Below are 17,594 nucleotides of genomic sequence, written 5' to 3'. Positions count from 1 at the left end.
ATTGGTCCGTCTGAGAAAGAATGAAGTCAAGGGTGTGTACTGAGGCAGGAAACCTGGTTCTGATAAAGCTACGTCTTACAGTACTTTAAATTGTCAATACTGGTACAGCTGAACTTGGTGTTCAGTGCCTGGCTTTGATGGCATTTTGCTGGTCAGCATCCTGCAGGCAGAAGAGAGGGTTCCCTTTTTGCAGTGTGAATGAGGTACCACTAAGAGTATTTTTGGTTCTGATTTTTCTGAATGTCACAGACTGAACTAGCAAGTGTGGTTACCATACCACTGGAGAAGAAGCAGCATTTAGAAAGCAGTTCTTTAAAGTGATCATCAAAATTCCGTTCTGCTGCCAGCGTTTGAACAGGTGCTAGTACCAAGAGCATCCTTTAAGGATGATGTACTTGCTTTGCATAGTCTGGAAGTTTCAAATGGGGAAAAATCCTGCCCTAATTTGTAGCTTCTACAGAAGTGTCATTCATTTTGTGCTTAATAAGAAAATGTAATGGTTTGAGCATACACCCTGTTTGTGTACCTGTATGTGCCATGTGTCCATGTGGGGAGGTGACTTTGCCTGCAGTATCAGGGCTGTCCATGCAAAGAATGGGGAGGTGCTCTGTGCAAAGAGGGATGAGAAGCAGGAAACCTGTGTCCACTAAATCTTAAGACTTGAGAATATTGCCTTAAAAACAGAATCTGGTCCTAAAGGGCTGTCTCTGTGTCCAGAAGGTGTAAGGACAAAAAATTAAATCTTGATTTCCTGTCAATCACACATCATAAGCCTTGGTGCAATAAAAAAACCCCATCTTTTTCTGATCTTTGTACAATTTTGGAGTAAAGGAGTGCCATGAAGCTGAATTTAAAATACAGAGCGTGTCCTATTTTTTCCAGCATATGTATATGCAATTGCAGCTCTGCGGTTGTGCATCTGATCTTGAAAATTTTTCTATCACACTGTACAGATTTTTGTTTTAACTCTTTGTGTATGTCTCTAATTGCCTGGGCAAATCAGGCTAGCGCTGGCTTCGGGAAGCGATGCACTACTGCCGGGGTCAAGCTTCGGGTTTTGGCCGGAGCATCTTTCCTTACTTTGTCCCCGAAACACTAAACAGCCCGAAAAGGCACCTTGGAGATAACGGCAGGGGGGAAGGGGAAGGGTGAAAGCTCCAAGCTGAGAGCCCAATCCTCGCAGGAAGGAGCGTCTGCAGGATGATTTTTGGCATTCCACCTTAAAAGCAAAGCCGGCGCTGGGGAGGAGAGCGGGGCTGCCAGCCGGGAGCCGGGTGCCGGCAGGGCTGCCTGCCTGCCCGAGCCGCTGCCTGCCCGGCCCTGCCAGCGGGGCAGCGCCCGCTGCCATCCGCAGCATCCCCATCCCATCCCAGCCCATCCCATCCCATCCCAGCCCGGCCCAGCCCGGCCCAGCTCCCGGCGGCGATGGCGGAGGCGGGCCCGCGGCGGGGCGGGCGGCCCGCCCGGGATGCGGTAAGGCTCCGGGCCCGCCGGGCTGCGGCTCACGGCGGCGGCGGGAGAGCGCCCGGAGCGGCGGGGTCGGGCTGCGCGGGGGCGTTCAGCGGCATCCTCCGTGCGGGAGCAGCCGGGCACCGCCGGGCACCGCCGGGGACCACCGGGCACCGCCGGGCACCGCTGCCCCGCAGTGCTGCTCCCGGCGCCTCCAGCCGCAGGAGCGGCTCTGTCATTGCGCCTGCAGGAGAGGAAAGGAAGGGAAAGCCGCTGGCAGGGAGGGGGCCCTGCACAGATCTGTGCCCCAGTGATGCTGACAGCATCTTTGGGAGGTTAATTATGCAGCCGGCTGAAATAAAGGTAGCAGAGCGCTTGGGAGTTTCATTCTGGTTCTGGGGGAAGTTAAAGGCTCAAATTAGCGGTGGCTGGCATTTTATTGCATGACTTTTCCTTTAAGGGGCAGCAGAAAGTCATTAACTTCAGCACCTGTATAAGGACTCCTGGCCGCAGTCTGCAGTGCTCAGAAACAAACTTACTGGCAGATACTACTTTTTTTTTATTATTATTATGTTTATTGATTACCAACCTCATGGATGCCCCGGTGAACTGCAGGAAAGAATATTCTCTGAAAACTGAGTTCCTAAAATTGGGGGTAAAAAAATCACACTAAATGTGTCAGAATGAGATATTCAGTAAGGAGGCAGTAACTGTGATGCTTTCAGTGCTTGTCCTTGTGCTTTATTAGCCCAGTTCATCTGTATTGATTAAATCAGGGCTCTCTGTGTGGTTATAGTTAAATGTGCATTTAAAAAGTTGCTGAACTGGCCTTAAGGTATCCATATCTGTGACCTCGGAAGGGGAGGGACGTTGTGAGCACGGGCCGTGGTCGGTGAGACAGTTAACAGTAGTGAAATGTTGCCAACTGCCTGATTGAGTGGAATTGTGCTGGTAGCTTTCTGCCTTCCCTGGTGCGCTGCAGAGGGCAAAGGCTTTAGAGGGTTCTTTAGGTGTTTTGTTACATAACCTCAGGTTTATCAAGTGCACAAGATTCTTTTTAGTCTTAAAAATGTTAAGATAAAGCATAAGGCAAGATTAAGGACCCTTTTGTCTTTGCTTTCGTTAATATATTGTGGGAGAGGTTTTTTTGCAGCAGTACCTTCAGCATCATTAGAGTTCAGTTTTCGGGAAGCTTATCTACACTTCAGCCCTGAGAAAAACTGAAATTGTAACAATGATTAAAAAAGATGCAGTCCCTACAGGAATGTTATGTTGAGGAATCATTGGCCTATGTAGGGTTTTTTCTAACATTTCATCCCTTCCCTTAAGTCTCTAAGAGGGCACAGGACATGGCTTGGTTGGTGTCTGTCTTTCTGCAAGCTTATTTCTTGGCTTGTTCATTTTTTTCCATGCTTGGAATACATTAGGGATCATTTGCGAAGCTGCATTTCTTGTTTTGTAGCTACTCATAAGTGCTGACCTTGATCCTATAAGATCAGCTGAAAAATCCCCAAACGCTTTCTAAACTGAATGAAAATCAAATCACCTGCCCTGGAAGCTCAGCTATTTTGAGGTGAAATATCAAGGAGCACAAAGGGTGCAGTTGTGTGTGTATGGCCGTAAGGTTGTCCCTGTGGCAGAAGGATGTGAGTGCTGTGGTCTCTTCTTGTGTGTTGTGTGGAACATGTTGGGCATCCTGAAAGCAGGTGTGTCCAAGGGCCTCTCTGCTCTCAGACAGGCATTTCACACATTGTCACTGTGCAGTGCAGTTTTGGCAGGCAGCTCTGCTTGCCTCCTGGTTGCTGGTCCCTCTTCCTGGAGCTGTGGGTTTCCTGCCCAAGGGCTTGTAGGAGAAGACATTCAAAGTCTACACGTGGGGGAATATGGTTTGGAGACCTGGACTCTTCCTCCAGGGAATTTGCTCTGCGCTCAAAGGGTGCCTGTTAAAAAGGACTTGAAGGAGTAAGAGAGGCCAAAGCTCGAAATGCCAAACAGGGTTAAAGGGGACAGGGGATGAAGGGGAATAGTGATATCCGACCAAGGGAGGATGAATTTCTGGCTGGTTGTTCTCAAAGATATTCCTGATGCATTTTTCAGGAGAGGGTCAAGGTAGGAGCCTAAAGGTCACAGAGGAGGCACTGAGTGCTGCCCAGGTGCTGGAGCAGGAGCACAGCCCCCGGGGCCTGGAGCCAGCACCAATGTCTCTGTTGTTTAATGGTTTGCTGTTGTTTCCAATGCCAAATCTTTGTCCCTGGCACCGCTCTTGTTGGCTTCCAAAGGGTATGAATTTGTCATTTCATTCACCTTTTTTTTTTCTGCTCCTACTTGAAATAACGGATCAATATATTGGATTTATGTGGCTTATATGATCCTAGAAGTCACTGTCCATTTCTAAGTGAAGTTGTGGGCAGTGGAAGCCACAACCTGCCCCTTCCTACCCAAGAAAACAGAGCAAATGAGTGACAGTGCAGTTCACAGATGTCGGATCCCAAGTGTAAATCAGGCCTGTTTTAAACAACACTAATGCATGTTTGTGGGAGTGATCTTTGTTTTGAAGGCACAGATGAAGTGCCCTGCAGTGCAAAGTACGTAAACATGTTCATTACCCTCACCCTTGGTATAGATGTTATTGTCATGTTTCACAGGGGAGGATATTATAAGGAGGAATATATGGAGAAATGTAACCTGGCCTGGCAGGATCTCAGAGTAAATCATGTCTTAATTAACCCAAGTCTTTGCATCATGCGCTTATCCATAATTTAATGATGCAACTCCTACTTTCTTAAAAATTCTTTTTCATTCTCAAGCACCCTTTTCACAGATCTATTTAAAAATGCACCTGCCAACCATATGCTTGAGAAAAGGCTCCAGCAGTGTAGACAGGAAATTCCAAATTCTTGCCACAAATTAAATGTTGCCTGATAATTACCAAGGACAAGACGAGTGTGCTTGATGAAGTTATGGGATGATTAGCAAGTTTGGCAATATATTTTGCTTCCTCAATCTGTCATTCCTCTCAGCGTTCCAGCCCTCTGTTCCCTGCTAAGTCGTAATTTCACTCCCCAAGTTATAATGATGAACAGTATATGTATTATTAAAGTTTATAATAAGTGTGCCTGCAAGGTGCATGGCTGAACTCCTGCCTGCTCCAAAGGGAAGTGGGGCTGGACAACCCCACTGCAGTTACATCCCATATCTCTAAACCACTCCCAGCGTCTCCCTCCTGTTTTAAAAATAAGAAAAGGCTGTCAGGAGCAATCAGAAAAAAACCCTTGAAATTGAATGATGCCCCCTCTTTTCAGTGCATTTGGAAGCTGTTGTTGGACCTGCCATGTGCCCAGGGTGGATGTTGTCTCTGTTTCCTTGCAGGCCTCCTTCCCAGGGAATCTGCACTTGGTGATGGTTCTGCGTCCCACGGGCTTTTTCCAGCGCACCTTCACTGACATTGGCTTTCGGTTCAGCCAGGAGGATTTTCTGCTCAAGTTACCGGTACGAGGGTGCAGAGCTGTCTGCGTGGTCGGAGGCTGCCCGTGCACCTCGGCTCGGGGGTGACACTGTCCCACTCTGCTGCTGCCCCAGGAGAAGCAGGACATGGATCCACTGGAGCACGTCCAGAGGAGGCTCAGAGGGCTCAGCCCCCCTGCTCTGGAGCCAGGCTGGGAGAGCTGGGGCTGCTCAGTCTGGAGAAGAGAGGGCTTCAGGGAGATCTCAGAGCCCTTCTAGTGTCTAAAGGGGCTCTAAGAGAGCTGGGGAGGGACTTGGGACAAGGGCCAGGTGGGACAGGACACAGGGAATGGCTTCCCACTAAAAATGGGTAGGTACAGATTGGATATTAGGAAGAAATTCCTCCCTGTGAGGGTGGTGAAGCCCTGGCACAGGGTGCCCAGAGCAGCTGTGGCTGCCCCTGGATCCCTGGAGTGTCCAGGGCCAGGTTGGACAGGGCTTGGAGCACCCTGGGATAGTGGAAGGTGTCCCTGCCCATAGGAGAGGGGCTGGAAATTTCATGATCCATAAGGTGCCTTCCTACCCAAACCATTCTATGTGAAGAGTAGCCAGGAATTTGTCTGAAAAGTCAAAAGACGTCCCGTGGAGCTTTTGCTATGAATTTCATCCATATTCATCTAAGACTCCATACCAACATCATGCTGGTATTTGTTCCTAAAATAGCAACTGAAATGAGTTTATATTCTCAATTCAAAATTTCCAGACTTTTAAAACCACCTTGATTATAGGACATAATGAGAATAATTAAGAGAAGAAAAGTAAATTTATAGAATCTCAGGTTGATGCTATTACAAACATAGGAAACAAATTAATGCTTTTCTTTAGGAAATAGCATGATTTTCACAAACTTTACATTTTTCACTCTATAATTGCTGTTCTTTGCACAATTTTGAACATTCTTGACATATCCCATGGCAGATCAAGACACACGAAAAATCATGAGTATATATTTATGTGAAATTGGTCCGTGCTTCATAACCTATTAAAATGTATATGTTTTTTCCAGTTTATTGGTCATCCCTTACTTAAACCTGCATCACTTTGCTTTCAGCCCTGTTCAGCAGCATCTCACTGTGCTTTGCATTTAGGGAAGGCAGCACCTGGGAGGTGAGGGGTGGCTCAGGAATGGTCAGATACACCAGATAAAAGCTGCGTTAAGCCATAAGTGTAAGAAGAAAGCCCTGCTCCAGAACAATATGTAGAGCAAACTCAAGTTTTAGGTCCATAAAAGTTCCGTGTGCCTGGTGTGTGTCTGCTGGGTGGGAATGGTGATCCCTGGCTGACAGCAGTGCCCTGTGTGCAGGTGGTTATGCTGAGCTCGGTGAGCGACCTGCTGACGTACATCGATGAGCAGCAGCTGACCCCGGAGCTCGGGGGCACCCTGGAGTACTGCCACAGCGAGTGGGTCATCTTCAGGACGGTGAGTGCGCCTGGGCACGGGCTCTCGGCCAGCTGGGGCTCACTGAGGAGGGTTTGCAGTCAGGCAGTGAGCAGTGGGTGGCTGAAAGTAGCCCCCAAAGCCACTGCACCCCCTGGATCAGGTGTGCAAAGGAGCCAAGGGGTGTTAGGCTTTGATGGGTTTGCAGGGGAACTGGATGATTGACTCCCTCAGGCTCCTTTTGAAACGGCTCCCGGAAGATGTGTCTTTATAAATCTTTATTAAAATTCCCTTAATGGGAGATACAAAATAGGCTTCTTTTTAATAATGGTCTCTTAATGTGATTAATATCAGAGCTGTGTTTGGGAACCAGGGCAGTGAGACTCCCTACTGCATACTGACCAAATGGAGAGAGTTCAGAAAATTTCCTTTTAGTTTTGTTTCTTCCCTTTTGCAAGAATTTTCCTTTAATGTTGCCAGGAATCAGGCATTTAATTCCCTGAGTTGTGCCTTGCCGTATGTTTTTATGCTTCCTGTACACTCTCAGTTTTCCCTGGGATGTTGTCTCCCAAATGAATGGCAGGTTGGATTGCCAGTGGGATATTCTCTCTGTCTGCCGTGGCCATGCCACCCACCTCTCTCTGAGCAAGCTGGTGGGCTCCCCTTGCACACCTCAGCCCTGGCTCTTCGCGCGCTCTTAATGAGCTGTAGGAGTATCGTGAATCCCGAGCTGATGGCAATCACTGTGTCCCACCAGGCCATAGAGAGCTTTGCACTAACTGTGAAGGAAATTGCCCAGATGTTGCAGTGCTTTGGCACGGAGCTGGCAGAGACGGAGCTGCCGGAGGACATGTACTCGATCGAGCGCATCCTGGCCCTGCGCACCGAGAGGTACTGCCAGCTCAAGGTACGGCTCAGCCGAGCTCCGAGGTGTGCACAGCCTGGTGGGGCTTCTGCTGGTTCATGGCCTGTTTGTTTGGTGCCCACTCCTCCTTCCCTGCCGTGCACGTGTACGTGGTGTCAGACAGCAGGACACAGCGTGCCTGTTTCTGTGCGTTCCCTGGGCGTTTGCCGTGCACTGAGCAGCTCTCCCTGCCAGAGCCAGCAAACTGCCTGCGCTGCCAGCTCCCTCCTGCCTGCAGCAGCCGCTGTCTGCAGCCTGCACCTCCCGTGGGCTTTGCACGTCTGGCTGCCAGGAGGGCCGTGGGAGGCTCTGTCACCTGTGTGTTCGTGATCCCCTCTGCCTCGCCCCCTTGTCTGCAGAAAGCTGCATGCAAAGCTCAGCAGCAGGTCTGGAGGGGTGGTTTGTCCCCTGGTCCCTCTGCCTGGTGGATCTTCCCAGGGGGACTTAAGGGAACCGTGCTGGGGAGTGTCCAAGGTGAAGATTTCTATGTGAGCACACAGCACAGAGCATTCATGACGTGATCCCCGTCTTCATGTGAGCCTTCAGGTTTTGTCTTAAACAACATTTGTTTCTTGAATATTTAAATTTTTTTTCAACTCTTCGTGATTGTAATTAATATTGTTACAGGAGTCAACAGAAGCTTTAGTGCAGCCAGCTGCTGCTTTATCAGGCTGTTGTCTTTGGTGCTCCTGCATCTTTGAGGGAGCAGCACAGGCCTGGCCCCAAACCCTGACTTCAGAAGCAGTCACTGTGTTAATAGTTGTTCCATGCAGCTGAAGAATGAGCTCCTTTGCTTTGTGACAGGTTTCATTTACCTAAGTCAAAGAATTGTATCTATTTTAATTTATAATCATTTGTCATTGATGAGTTCCCAGAAAGCTGCCTCTAAGAAATACTGAGAATGTCATCCAAACTGTGCTGTGTGTAGGCATAAACGCGTGTGTGCATGTTTAGAAAGTATCATTATAGATACTGCCAGTGGGCCTCTATCTGCTCTTTGAAAATGAGGAGAGGGATATAAAATAGCAGCTACATCTATTGCAACATGACTCAGTGACTTCAGCTTCGTGCTCAGGACTGTGGCCACAGTGTAGGGGGCAAATATCAACTACACAGAGTGGTTCTGTGGATAAACCAGTCAGCAATGCCCACTTCTCTCTGTGGAGAAATTAAACATGTCACGTGCTTTCATTTGCGTAGAAAGCACAGCAGCACTCAGTACAAGCCATCTGTTGCTTTTAATTCCTCATCTATTAATTTCAAATATCAAAACCACTCATTGGCTTTTGACTGAAATGAGGTCTGTTGGCTTTTTTCTTTTGTTCCTCCTAAGACCATGAAACACAAAAGCAGATGAGAAACTGCACAGATTGTGGTGACAGCAAGACATGGGATCCTTGTCTCTCTCATGACAACCCCAAGATTGGTACAGTTGACTCCTGAATTCAGATAATTAGTCAATCAGAATAATTTATGTAGCTGTGATGCTGAAGAGAAACTGGCTGCAAGCACAATGAAAAAATGACAGAAATTAATTAAATCGAGTAACTAAGAAATTAACCCCATTGATATACTGAACAGAAAAAGTCAAGTTAACACCCTTTTGACAGGCAGGCTGCTTTGCTGTATGGATAATGAATGGCTTTGAATCAAAAGAGGAACATGGGTCTCTGGAGAGTGAGGTGTAAGAGGATGAAATAACAGCCACCCGCAGTCTAAAGCATGCTGCATAATTCCTCCCCCTTCTGAGTCTCCTGCATGTGGCAGTATCAAAAGGAGATGGGGTTTTTGCCTTATGGTTGTCTTGCAGGATGTTTTAGTGACAGGGATGCAAACTGGCAGTGGACACTGTGTGTGGCAGAGGGGAAGTTCCTGCAGCCATGTCCTGCTCCTGGGCTGCTGTCCTGAAGCTGATGTTATGTTGAGGTTGCTGGGAGCTGTCTGGGGCAGGCAGACATTTAAGCAAGTCTGGGCTTTCTGAATCTTCTCCCTGAGGAGGTTTTGGCATTGTTTCTCTTGCAATAATACCCTGGCCATCTCTCAGGATGGGCTCTCACTCCTCCAGTACCTGGCTCTGCAGTGGAGCCATACACAGGTCATTCCTTCAGGGCCTCTTCCATCTCAGTTTATCAGCTACATGTGTTCTCTCCCTCCCTCTCATTTCTGTGTTCGGCCTCTTTTTCCTGAAAATAGTTGTCTAAATGCACCTGTTTGCTTTGGGGCTGAGCCCAGCCAGCACAAAGCACCTCAGCTGATGCTAATGAACCCACCAAGGGTTTAAATTTTCCCTAAGCAGGGGTTGTATTGGAGGTGTTGACTTTATATGTAGAGGTTGTAGTGAGTGGTGCTGTGGGGGCTCAGTCCTGGCTTTGTCCCCCCAGGGGATGCTCTTCTTACAGCCTCCTCTCCTGACTTTGATGGAGAAGCACAGCCTTCAAGCTGTGGAAAATCTTGCTCGAAGACATGAACTTGTGGACAGATGTCTCAGGAGATGACCACCTGCTCATCAGGAAAGAGCTGGGGCCGTGCTGGCCTCCTGCCTCTTGAATCATTTTGTGGCCTGATGTTTTCATGTGTGCTAGTTTCCACCCAGTGACCAGTCCATGGCTCAGCCTCATGCAGCTCCAGGGCTAACTCCATGTTAAGAGGACTAAAACATCTGCTGGGAGTCCTTTGGTCTGTTGGATATTGGTGCTTCATTTCACAGAGGGAAACTAAGGCAGGAGAAACACGAAATTACTTACCCTCACCTCACAATAAATAGCCTGAATCAGAAATGTTTTGTGTTATACAGGAAGATATTACAGCAGTCACAAAAGAGGGAAACTTGCTTTTGAGCAGTTTTGAAGAGCCTGACTCCGGGGAGTGCAGTCAGGACCAGCAGCAGGAGAGGCCTGGGGACTGGGAGACTGTGAATCGGTGAGTGCACTATGTCCCCAATTTCCCTGATTTTTCAATGGAAACACTCCAGTGATTTAGGTGTAGATGTGTTGTTTAGGTCACCTATCAAATACAAAGATATACTAGAATTTTGCTGCAGTCCATCAAATTGCTGGGCAACTTGTCTCATGATTTTGACTTGCTCTGATTTTTATCCCCACTGTTATGATGGGGCTGTGGAGCAGATGCAGGGTTCTGCCATGCCAGGCTCCCAGGTTTTACCCAGATAAATGGAGATAGCAACAAATGCTTCACACAGGTGCTGTCACCTGCAGTGAGGGTTTCATTAAAACTCTCTCTGACTCATCTCAAGTCATGTCTATTGACTTCTTCTGAGACCTTGGGTCCAGAAGACCTGTATAAGTGATCTCTAGCTCCTGTCCATCTCTGCTTGTCCTCTGTTTGCAAATTGTTCCAATCCTGTCCTTTGTCTGTGCCCAAGGTTACTTGGTCAGCTGCGTGAGATGGAGACTGCTTTTGACGGCTTCTGGGAAAAACACCAGTTAAAAATGGAACAATATTTACAACTCTGGAAGTTTGAGCAAAGTTTTCAAGAGGTAGGATCAGATACGCTTCCATTGGCAGAAGGGAGAGTTGGAGACCTAATGGAGAGGAGAGAAGTTTTTATGCTTTTTATTTTGAGAGCATTTAATTTACACTGCTGTTCCTTGACTGTGGCAGAGCTAGCTAGCCTGGGGAGAGCTCTGTGCTTCCTCATTCAGAGCTAATTGAGGTATCACTGCCCTGCAGCCACGTGGATTTTGCTGATGGACGCATCTTTGAATTTAGAAATTAGTTCTTGGACGCTAGTTGTATTATTGGATTTAGCAATCTTAGCTCAAGTGTGATTAATTTTGGTCTCAGAATGATTTCCTGGCTGTGCTTTGTATCCTTTTGCAGCAGTCGTCTTCTTTGTGTCTAGGTCAAGAATGCCATTGAATTTTTAATGGGTCAGCAAGTGGAGCTGCCCGACACTGGCGACAGTGTCCCCCAGGTGAAACAGAGGCTCAAGGACTTGGATCATTTCGATGGTATGGCTCAGGTGAGATAATACATAGAAAGGGCACTAATGAAACACTAACAAGCCACATTCTGTATTTGTGGTAGGAGGTGCTTTGTGCAATTACCTGGTTCTGGTGTAATTTGTTGATAAGTGCTGCACGAAAGGATCGATTTCATGTCTCTGCTCTGCGCAGCAGCACTGTGATCACTCTGAAAGCCAGGGTATTTAATTATCATAGTTAAAATAAATTGCTGAGCCACCGTGAAAATCCGGAACAGATAAATGTCTGAACATGGAGGAGGCGTGGGATTTAATGAGCTGGAAGAAGAATTATTTATATTTTAAGTGCTTTAGCTGTGCTAATAGGCAGAAACTTGTTACCAGGCACATGGAGTTGCAAAAAAAAGTTGTATCCTGACGTGCCTGTGACTTGAACATAACATATGGGTGAAGACTAAGAGATGTAGGGGAAAGAAGAGTGAAGAGAGATGATTCACAGGAGCCCAACTGAGGATGTGACCTTTGCAAAGGGATGTGCTGGGCACATGGGCCAGGGTCAGCAGAGAAATCCTGGGGGATCTGGACACAGAAGATAAGAATTCTAGAGAAAGGTCTGAGGCTGCCTGGCCATTTGGAAGAAATGTTTAGGGAAAGAGGGAGGAGGATCAAAAGGCCAGGCAGGCAGGGTGCAGCAGGAAAGCCATCCCAGTGTGGAAAGCCAGCCTTGGAGAAACCATTGCACTGACTAAGGTGTGCAGAAAAGATAGTGTGTTCTTGGCATCAGGATAAACCTTAACTACCCCAGTTGCCTTTGGTGCTTGGGAGCATAGTGGGCCTAAACTGGACATCAGCTGCGGTGTATTCAGGGTGCAGTTCCTGGAGAGGGCAGTGATGCATTGCCAGCAGGCACTCACAGCGTTGCTGCTGTGGTGAAATATTGTTTTCTTCTTCATCCTCTTTATGGATAGCAAAAGTTTTTCTTCCCAGATGGTGGGTACCATTTTATCCTGCATAAGGCACCCATTCTGGCTACTCCTAATGGTATGGTCATCTCCATGTGTGCCTGAAATCTGGTAAGATGAGAAAGTGCATGTTGGTTTATGTGGATGTGTTGGCACTATTTCTGTAAGTGTGCAATGCATTCTCTCCCTCTCCCTGAAGGATCTGATAGGGAAGGCTCAGGTGGTGATACTGCACGGACACCAGCTCGCAGCAAACCATCACTATGCCCTCAACCTGATCTGCCAGCAGTGCAACGAGCTGCGGCACCATTCCGACCTCCTGTCTGATGAGATTAAACGGAAGCAGATGCGCCTGCAGAAGACCTTGGACCTTCATACCCGCCTTCAGCAGGTAGAGTTCAGAGACACAGTGCTCTGAGGAGACAGTTATCTTCTCCATGGGGTTAGCCTCTCCACTTCTTAGCTGGAAGCATCTGAAATTTGCAGCTTTTCTTCAGCAGTTAATGGTAGGAGGGTGTTCCCCAGGTGCTGGAGGAGTCCCACACCCCTCACTTAGCTGAGGAAGTCAGCAAACAGGTACCTGCTGGTGCTGTGAGGTCAGCAGAAAAGATGTGGGCATCTCAAAGGGCAATTCAGAACACCAAGTTCAGCTGCTGCTCTTGGTCATGCTTTCATGCTACATCCATGTATTAATTGACTTTGGAGGTTTTCATGCCCAGTGTGACAGAGGTAATGCTTTCACACAAACTCCAGCTCTTTTTTCTGAGTGATTTATTAAGAGTGAACATAGCTGAGTGTAAAATAAGGTGACAGATTGGTAGATAGGCACAGCTGCTGTATGCTAGCATGGAAGTGGAGTCATGTGGCTCCAACGCTCTTTGATATCTTAATCAGCATCAAATATTCATTTAGGGAAATTCACGCTAATTAGGCCAGAAGGCACACGGCTGTAATACGCTTGAGGCCAATTGAGAGGAACAGGGAAGTTTGACCCTGTTCCATTTCCCTGTTTTGAGGAGCTCGTTTTTTCTCTGTGCGCTCCACTTCAGCATTGTGTTGCTCTGTGGGGACAGACGGTTCCTTGGCAGCCTCTCAGCTGCAGGACAGGGGCTTCTCCTGGGCTCTTTGCAGTCCTGGTTGGTGCCCAGGGTCTAGCCTGGGGCTGTGCTGGAGCACAGCATGGTCCTGCTCTCCATGTCTCCCTTCCTGTTCAAAGCACTGGAGATTCTCTGTTGTTCTTGGCTGGAGCATCTTCTCACCCCTGTGCACACCACAGTGTGTGAGTGCCAATGAGCCCCAGTTCACGTCTGCACTGAGCCTCAAGAAACCTGCCAGTCTCACTGTAAGCTCCATAGGGCCCACTTCAGCTTTCCCATCTGGAGAAATAAACATCTGCTTATCCCTTGGGTCAACTCTGCACTAGTACTTCCATGTCACGTATGCCACTAATTTTAGCCAGGTACCAGTAGGAACAGCTTGGCTGGATATGTTGAGGACTGCAGTCACCTTACAGAAAAAATGTGGCCTTTCTGCTTTCTGATCAAAACACAGTAAGTGCTGAGGTCTTTGGGAGTGCTGTTTAGCTCCATACAGATCCAATAAGTGATGTTCCTCGTGAGAACCTCGTTGCAGTGGAGGTAGCACTGAGGGTCTCGCTGCCTGTGCTGTCCCCAGGCTCTGCAGTGCTGCGATGAAGGTGCCTACCTGCTCGCCAACCAGCAAATGGATAAGTGCCAGTCTAAAGAAGGCGCTCAGAAAGCACTCCAGGACATAGAAAGCTTTCTTGAAAGCTCTTCAGCCTACTTAAACTATGATCCCCAAGCCCTACACTATGATTTTGAATCAGTCTTAACATCTGAGTTGAAGGTAAGCAACGCCTCCAGTTCCTTATTACCCAAGTGAAAAGCAAGGTTGGACCGTGTGGCGGTGCTGTCACCTTTGTAGTCCTCTGCTTTGGGTCAAAGTGCAAGTTAGTGGTGATGATGTGAGTCTTTGTTCACTCTCTGCAGTGCCAGATCCAGTCAGTGCAGGTCAAGCTGGAAAATGTTCGCAGCATGTTTGAGAACCGGCAGTCCTGCTTCAAGAAGCTCTTGGACAAACACGTGCGGCCCGTCCAGTTAGTAGCTCCTCGGCCCGAAAATCCACCGAGATCAAAATCACCCTTGTTCTCTCCTAAACATGGTAAAATATTGTGGAATTGTGGTATTTTCAGCTGATAATTTTGCTTTGAGGCAGGAAGAGTAAGGCTTAGCATGATTCTGAGAAACTACCTAACCCTTGCTGGCAGATACAGTTATTGGATAGTGTTAATTATTTATCAGGTTATTTATTATCTTTCCAATTTTTGTGTGAATCTTCCCATACCTGTGTGAAACATGAAGCTGGTTGCTTGTTACTGATTTCCACTTCATACTCAGTGAAAAAAGAGCTGTAAGTAGTGCACACCTCCAGTTCTGCTTTCCTGGCATCCTGCTGGGCTGGAAACTGGTGAATTAATATCACAGGGTAAAAAAGGGAAAGGTTTATAAATTTATTATCTTGCCTATTCTCTGTGGCTGTCTTGAGCTGGAACTGACATAAAGTTAGACTGATGTTTGCAAAGGAGCTTGGAGAAATGAGGAGCTCGAATCTCATGAACAGAAATGAGCTGGATGCTTGACTCCTTTTGATTCCTTCAGGGTGTCCTCCTGAAATCCCAATTGTGGAATAATTAATGCCCGTAAAGGTACAAATTCTCATTGAACTGAGGTCACTGAATGTTTTGCCCTAGTTTTGGTAATGGGATGTGGCACCATGTTAGCTTTAAATGATAACATTAAAACTTTCATCCTTGGCAGCCCTGAGTGTATCAGGCAGAATTAAAAGAGATTTCAAAGTAGTGTCCATGTATTTTCAACCAGGGACTTGCTAAATTGTGTCAGAATATTAAATTCAGCGATCTGACTACATAAAAGCAATTAAACATTTGTGTTTTAACACTAGGTTTTTATGATGAATTAGCAAATATTGGTTATGGTGGGTTGTAGCAGGTGTCACACAGCAGCAAAAGCAGCTTCAGTTCAGGGAATGAGAAATGTAAGTAGCCAGGGGTGGGAATGAAGCTAGATGGAATGAAGGAAATGAAGCTACTCAAGATGCAGGCCAGTGCAGCAAATAAATCCCAGGTTTCCTCTTCCCAGGCTGATGCCATCCTCTCTAAAGCACATTACCTTCTGAAGCCCTTTCCTCAATCAGTAAAAAAGCTCTGAGTCTTTAAACTAGAGCATTTCTCATTTTACCTAGCACAGCTTTTCCAGCTTTCTAGAAAGAGGAAAGGGTTAAAGACAAATTATTGACTTAAAGAGTAGGGTAAATGCGTGGCCACTTCTGTGGGATGTCGTGAGATCATTGTCACTCAGCTGGGCTTATTTCATGCTTTTCTGGGATGCAAGTTTTTCTAGCAGAGGCACTCGGTCACCTGCAAAGCACAGGTATCCTCCATTAATCCCCTTCCTGAAAGCAATGATCAAGTGAGGGAAAGACAAAAGGGTCCTCTTTGGATAGATCATGACAAGAGAGCTTTTTAATAAGGCCTGTTTGATACCAAACATCAAACCACTGCAGGCCTGCTGGTGTGATGTGCAGTGTCAAAGACACATGCTGAGCTCTGCTGGGAGTGCTTTGAGATGGATGGGTTTTATGGTGTGGATTGAAACCAAACCAACTCTGAGCACATCACTTTCGTCCTCTATTCTTTTCTTTCTTATATTTCTATGCCCCTTTCCCCTCCTTCTTTCTCTGTCTGAGGACAGATGCTTCCTCTTTTATCTTTGCCCTGGATTTGAAGCCTGTCTGAGAAATGCGGTTCTAATTTTTAAACCTTTTTTTTTGGAGGAGCTGGGGAAAGAGCTCCCTGAGCCCTAAAGTGTAGTGAGATGTGCAGAAGTGGCACTGCAGGCTGTGGCAGAGCCAAGTGCTGGAGTAGAGTCACTCTTGCAACAGAAGCTGGTGCCCATCTCCCAGCCAGCTTCATATCCGTGTTCCCTTCGTCCCCGTGGCAGTCTCTGAGCAGGACCACTGGCAAGTCCTCAGCTCTTCCGAGTGTTCCCATGTGTGATGGGTCACACCCCATGCACACCTCTGCTCTGTGTCCAGCATCCAGAGCTCTCTGTTTATACCCCAAGGTCCAAGGCCTGGGTGTGATAAGGTGGAACAGCTGGATCTCACAGCTGCCCCAGCTGAAGATGGGCTGACTGCTCTCCACACCACTTTGCCCTCAGAGCATCTTAGTGGCCTCCTCTGGACTCTCTCCAGCATGTCCATGTTCTTCTTATGAAGTATTTGAATGATGTCATATAACTCCTTGGAGAGACTGATGCTTTATTTTTAAGCTTCCAGTTTACCTCTGTGGCTTAATTACAACTTGTAATAGTTTACTGACAATATCAATACATGTGTGCAAGATGGAGAAACAGTTCATTGCAGCTGAGCATCTTGCCCTGCATTCATAAAAGGACTTTAAAACAGTGTCCTAGTAGGGGATGTTCTTTTCTGTAGTTTATTTGCTTTTATTGTTTTTGCTGTTACCATATGCTCAGGCTGCAGAGACTTTTGTTAGGTTTTGATTACTGTGTTCCCTTAGTGGGCATTTTGTTTTTTCTAAATATTTTTACTTTACGACCTTTATGACCGTGTGACATGCTATGTGGCATTAGGATTGTTTGGGATAAATACCCTTTATTTGGACAGTTTGCTATTAGTATTAGCTGACTAATTATTTAATCTTAAAGTGTGTCCCATTTTTCCTTCTGACTTACTAGTTTCTGTCAAAAGAATCTCCTTCGCTATAGATGTACATTATGTAATTCTGCTTTTTTCTACCCAAGGTGTGGATTTTAATTCCAGTTTGAAATTTTCATTTGATCTCTCTCTCCCTGGGAAGAAAACTTCAAGAAAAACTCCAAGTTCTCGCAAGGTAAAAATTATTCACGAAATCTGAGTGAGTTTTATACGCTGAAAAACTGAAACTGCTCTAAAGATTGATTGTACTTTGGATTTGATCTCTTTATTTTCTTTTCTTTTTTTCTTTAAAAAAAATCAAGCAAACCCAAACCCTCTTACATCCATACGCTTTAGTTGGATTAGTCCAGCACCTGAGCTCTATCTTGGATTGATTTTCCAATATCCAGATACCTATTTCCTGTGTGTTATTCCCTGAACTTAGTTTTCACATGACAGAGGTGTGTATTAGGAAATATCCCCATCCACAGATACTACCCCTGTGGAAGCTGTTCTCTGACCTCTGCACTAACGGATTATGTCACCAGTATTTTCCAATTTTATGTAGCAGAGTAATTTCTGGGAATACTTGGCTACCCACTACATGTTATTCCCTTGTAATGTTTACTGCACAAGGGTTCTTATAATGAAACATATTTCATCCTTCCCCAAAGAGTTTCCTTGCTGGCCCCAAGG

At 46.7% G+C, this 17,594-nt stretch overlaps 1 protein-coding gene across 5 annotated transcripts in view; it reads left to right on the top strand.

Annotated features, from left to right (window-relative positions):
• MCF2 (MCF.2 cell line derived transforming sequence) overlaps positions 1 to 17,594 on the top strand; it is a 54,763-nt gene that overhangs the window by 18,728 nt on the left and 18,441 nt on the right. For 4 of the 5 annotated variants that reach the window (XM_032123890.1, XM_032123889.1, XM_032123892.1 and 1 more), the window contains exons 5-14: positions 4,819 to 4,938; positions 6,257 to 6,373; positions 7,089 to 7,238; positions 10,030 to 10,154; positions 10,618 to 10,732; positions 11,098 to 11,217; positions 12,340 to 12,531; positions 13,815 to 14,006; positions 14,150 to 14,321; positions 17,006 to 17,094. In XM_032123890.1, the coding sequence (XP_031979781.1) occupies positions 4,819 to 4,938; positions 6,257 to 6,373; positions 7,089 to 7,238; positions 10,030 to 10,154; positions 10,618 to 10,732; positions 11,098 to 11,217; positions 12,340 to 12,531; positions 13,815 to 14,006; positions 14,150 to 14,321; positions 17,006 to 17,094 (1,392 nt within the window). Of the gene's footprint in view, positions 1 to 1,267; positions 1,474 to 4,818; positions 4,939 to 6,256; positions 6,374 to 7,088; positions 7,239 to 10,029; positions 10,155 to 10,617; positions 10,733 to 11,097; positions 11,218 to 12,339; positions 12,532 to 13,814; positions 14,007 to 14,149; positions 14,322 to 17,005; positions 17,095 to 17,594 lie in introns of those variants that run through there. The other variant, XM_032123893.1, reaches the window with a different exon arrangement.

The sequence above is a fragment of the Corvus moneduloides genome, chromosome 14 (assembly GCF_009650955.1).
Source record: "Corvus moneduloides isolate bCorMon1 chromosome 14, bCorMon1.pri, whole genome shotgun sequence".
Classification (NCBI taxonomy): Eukaryota; Metazoa; Chordata; class Aves; order Passeriformes; family Corvidae; genus Corvus; species Corvus moneduloides.
Note: the sequence above shows the minus strand (reverse complement) of the source record. Positions and strands in the feature narration are given on the sequence as shown.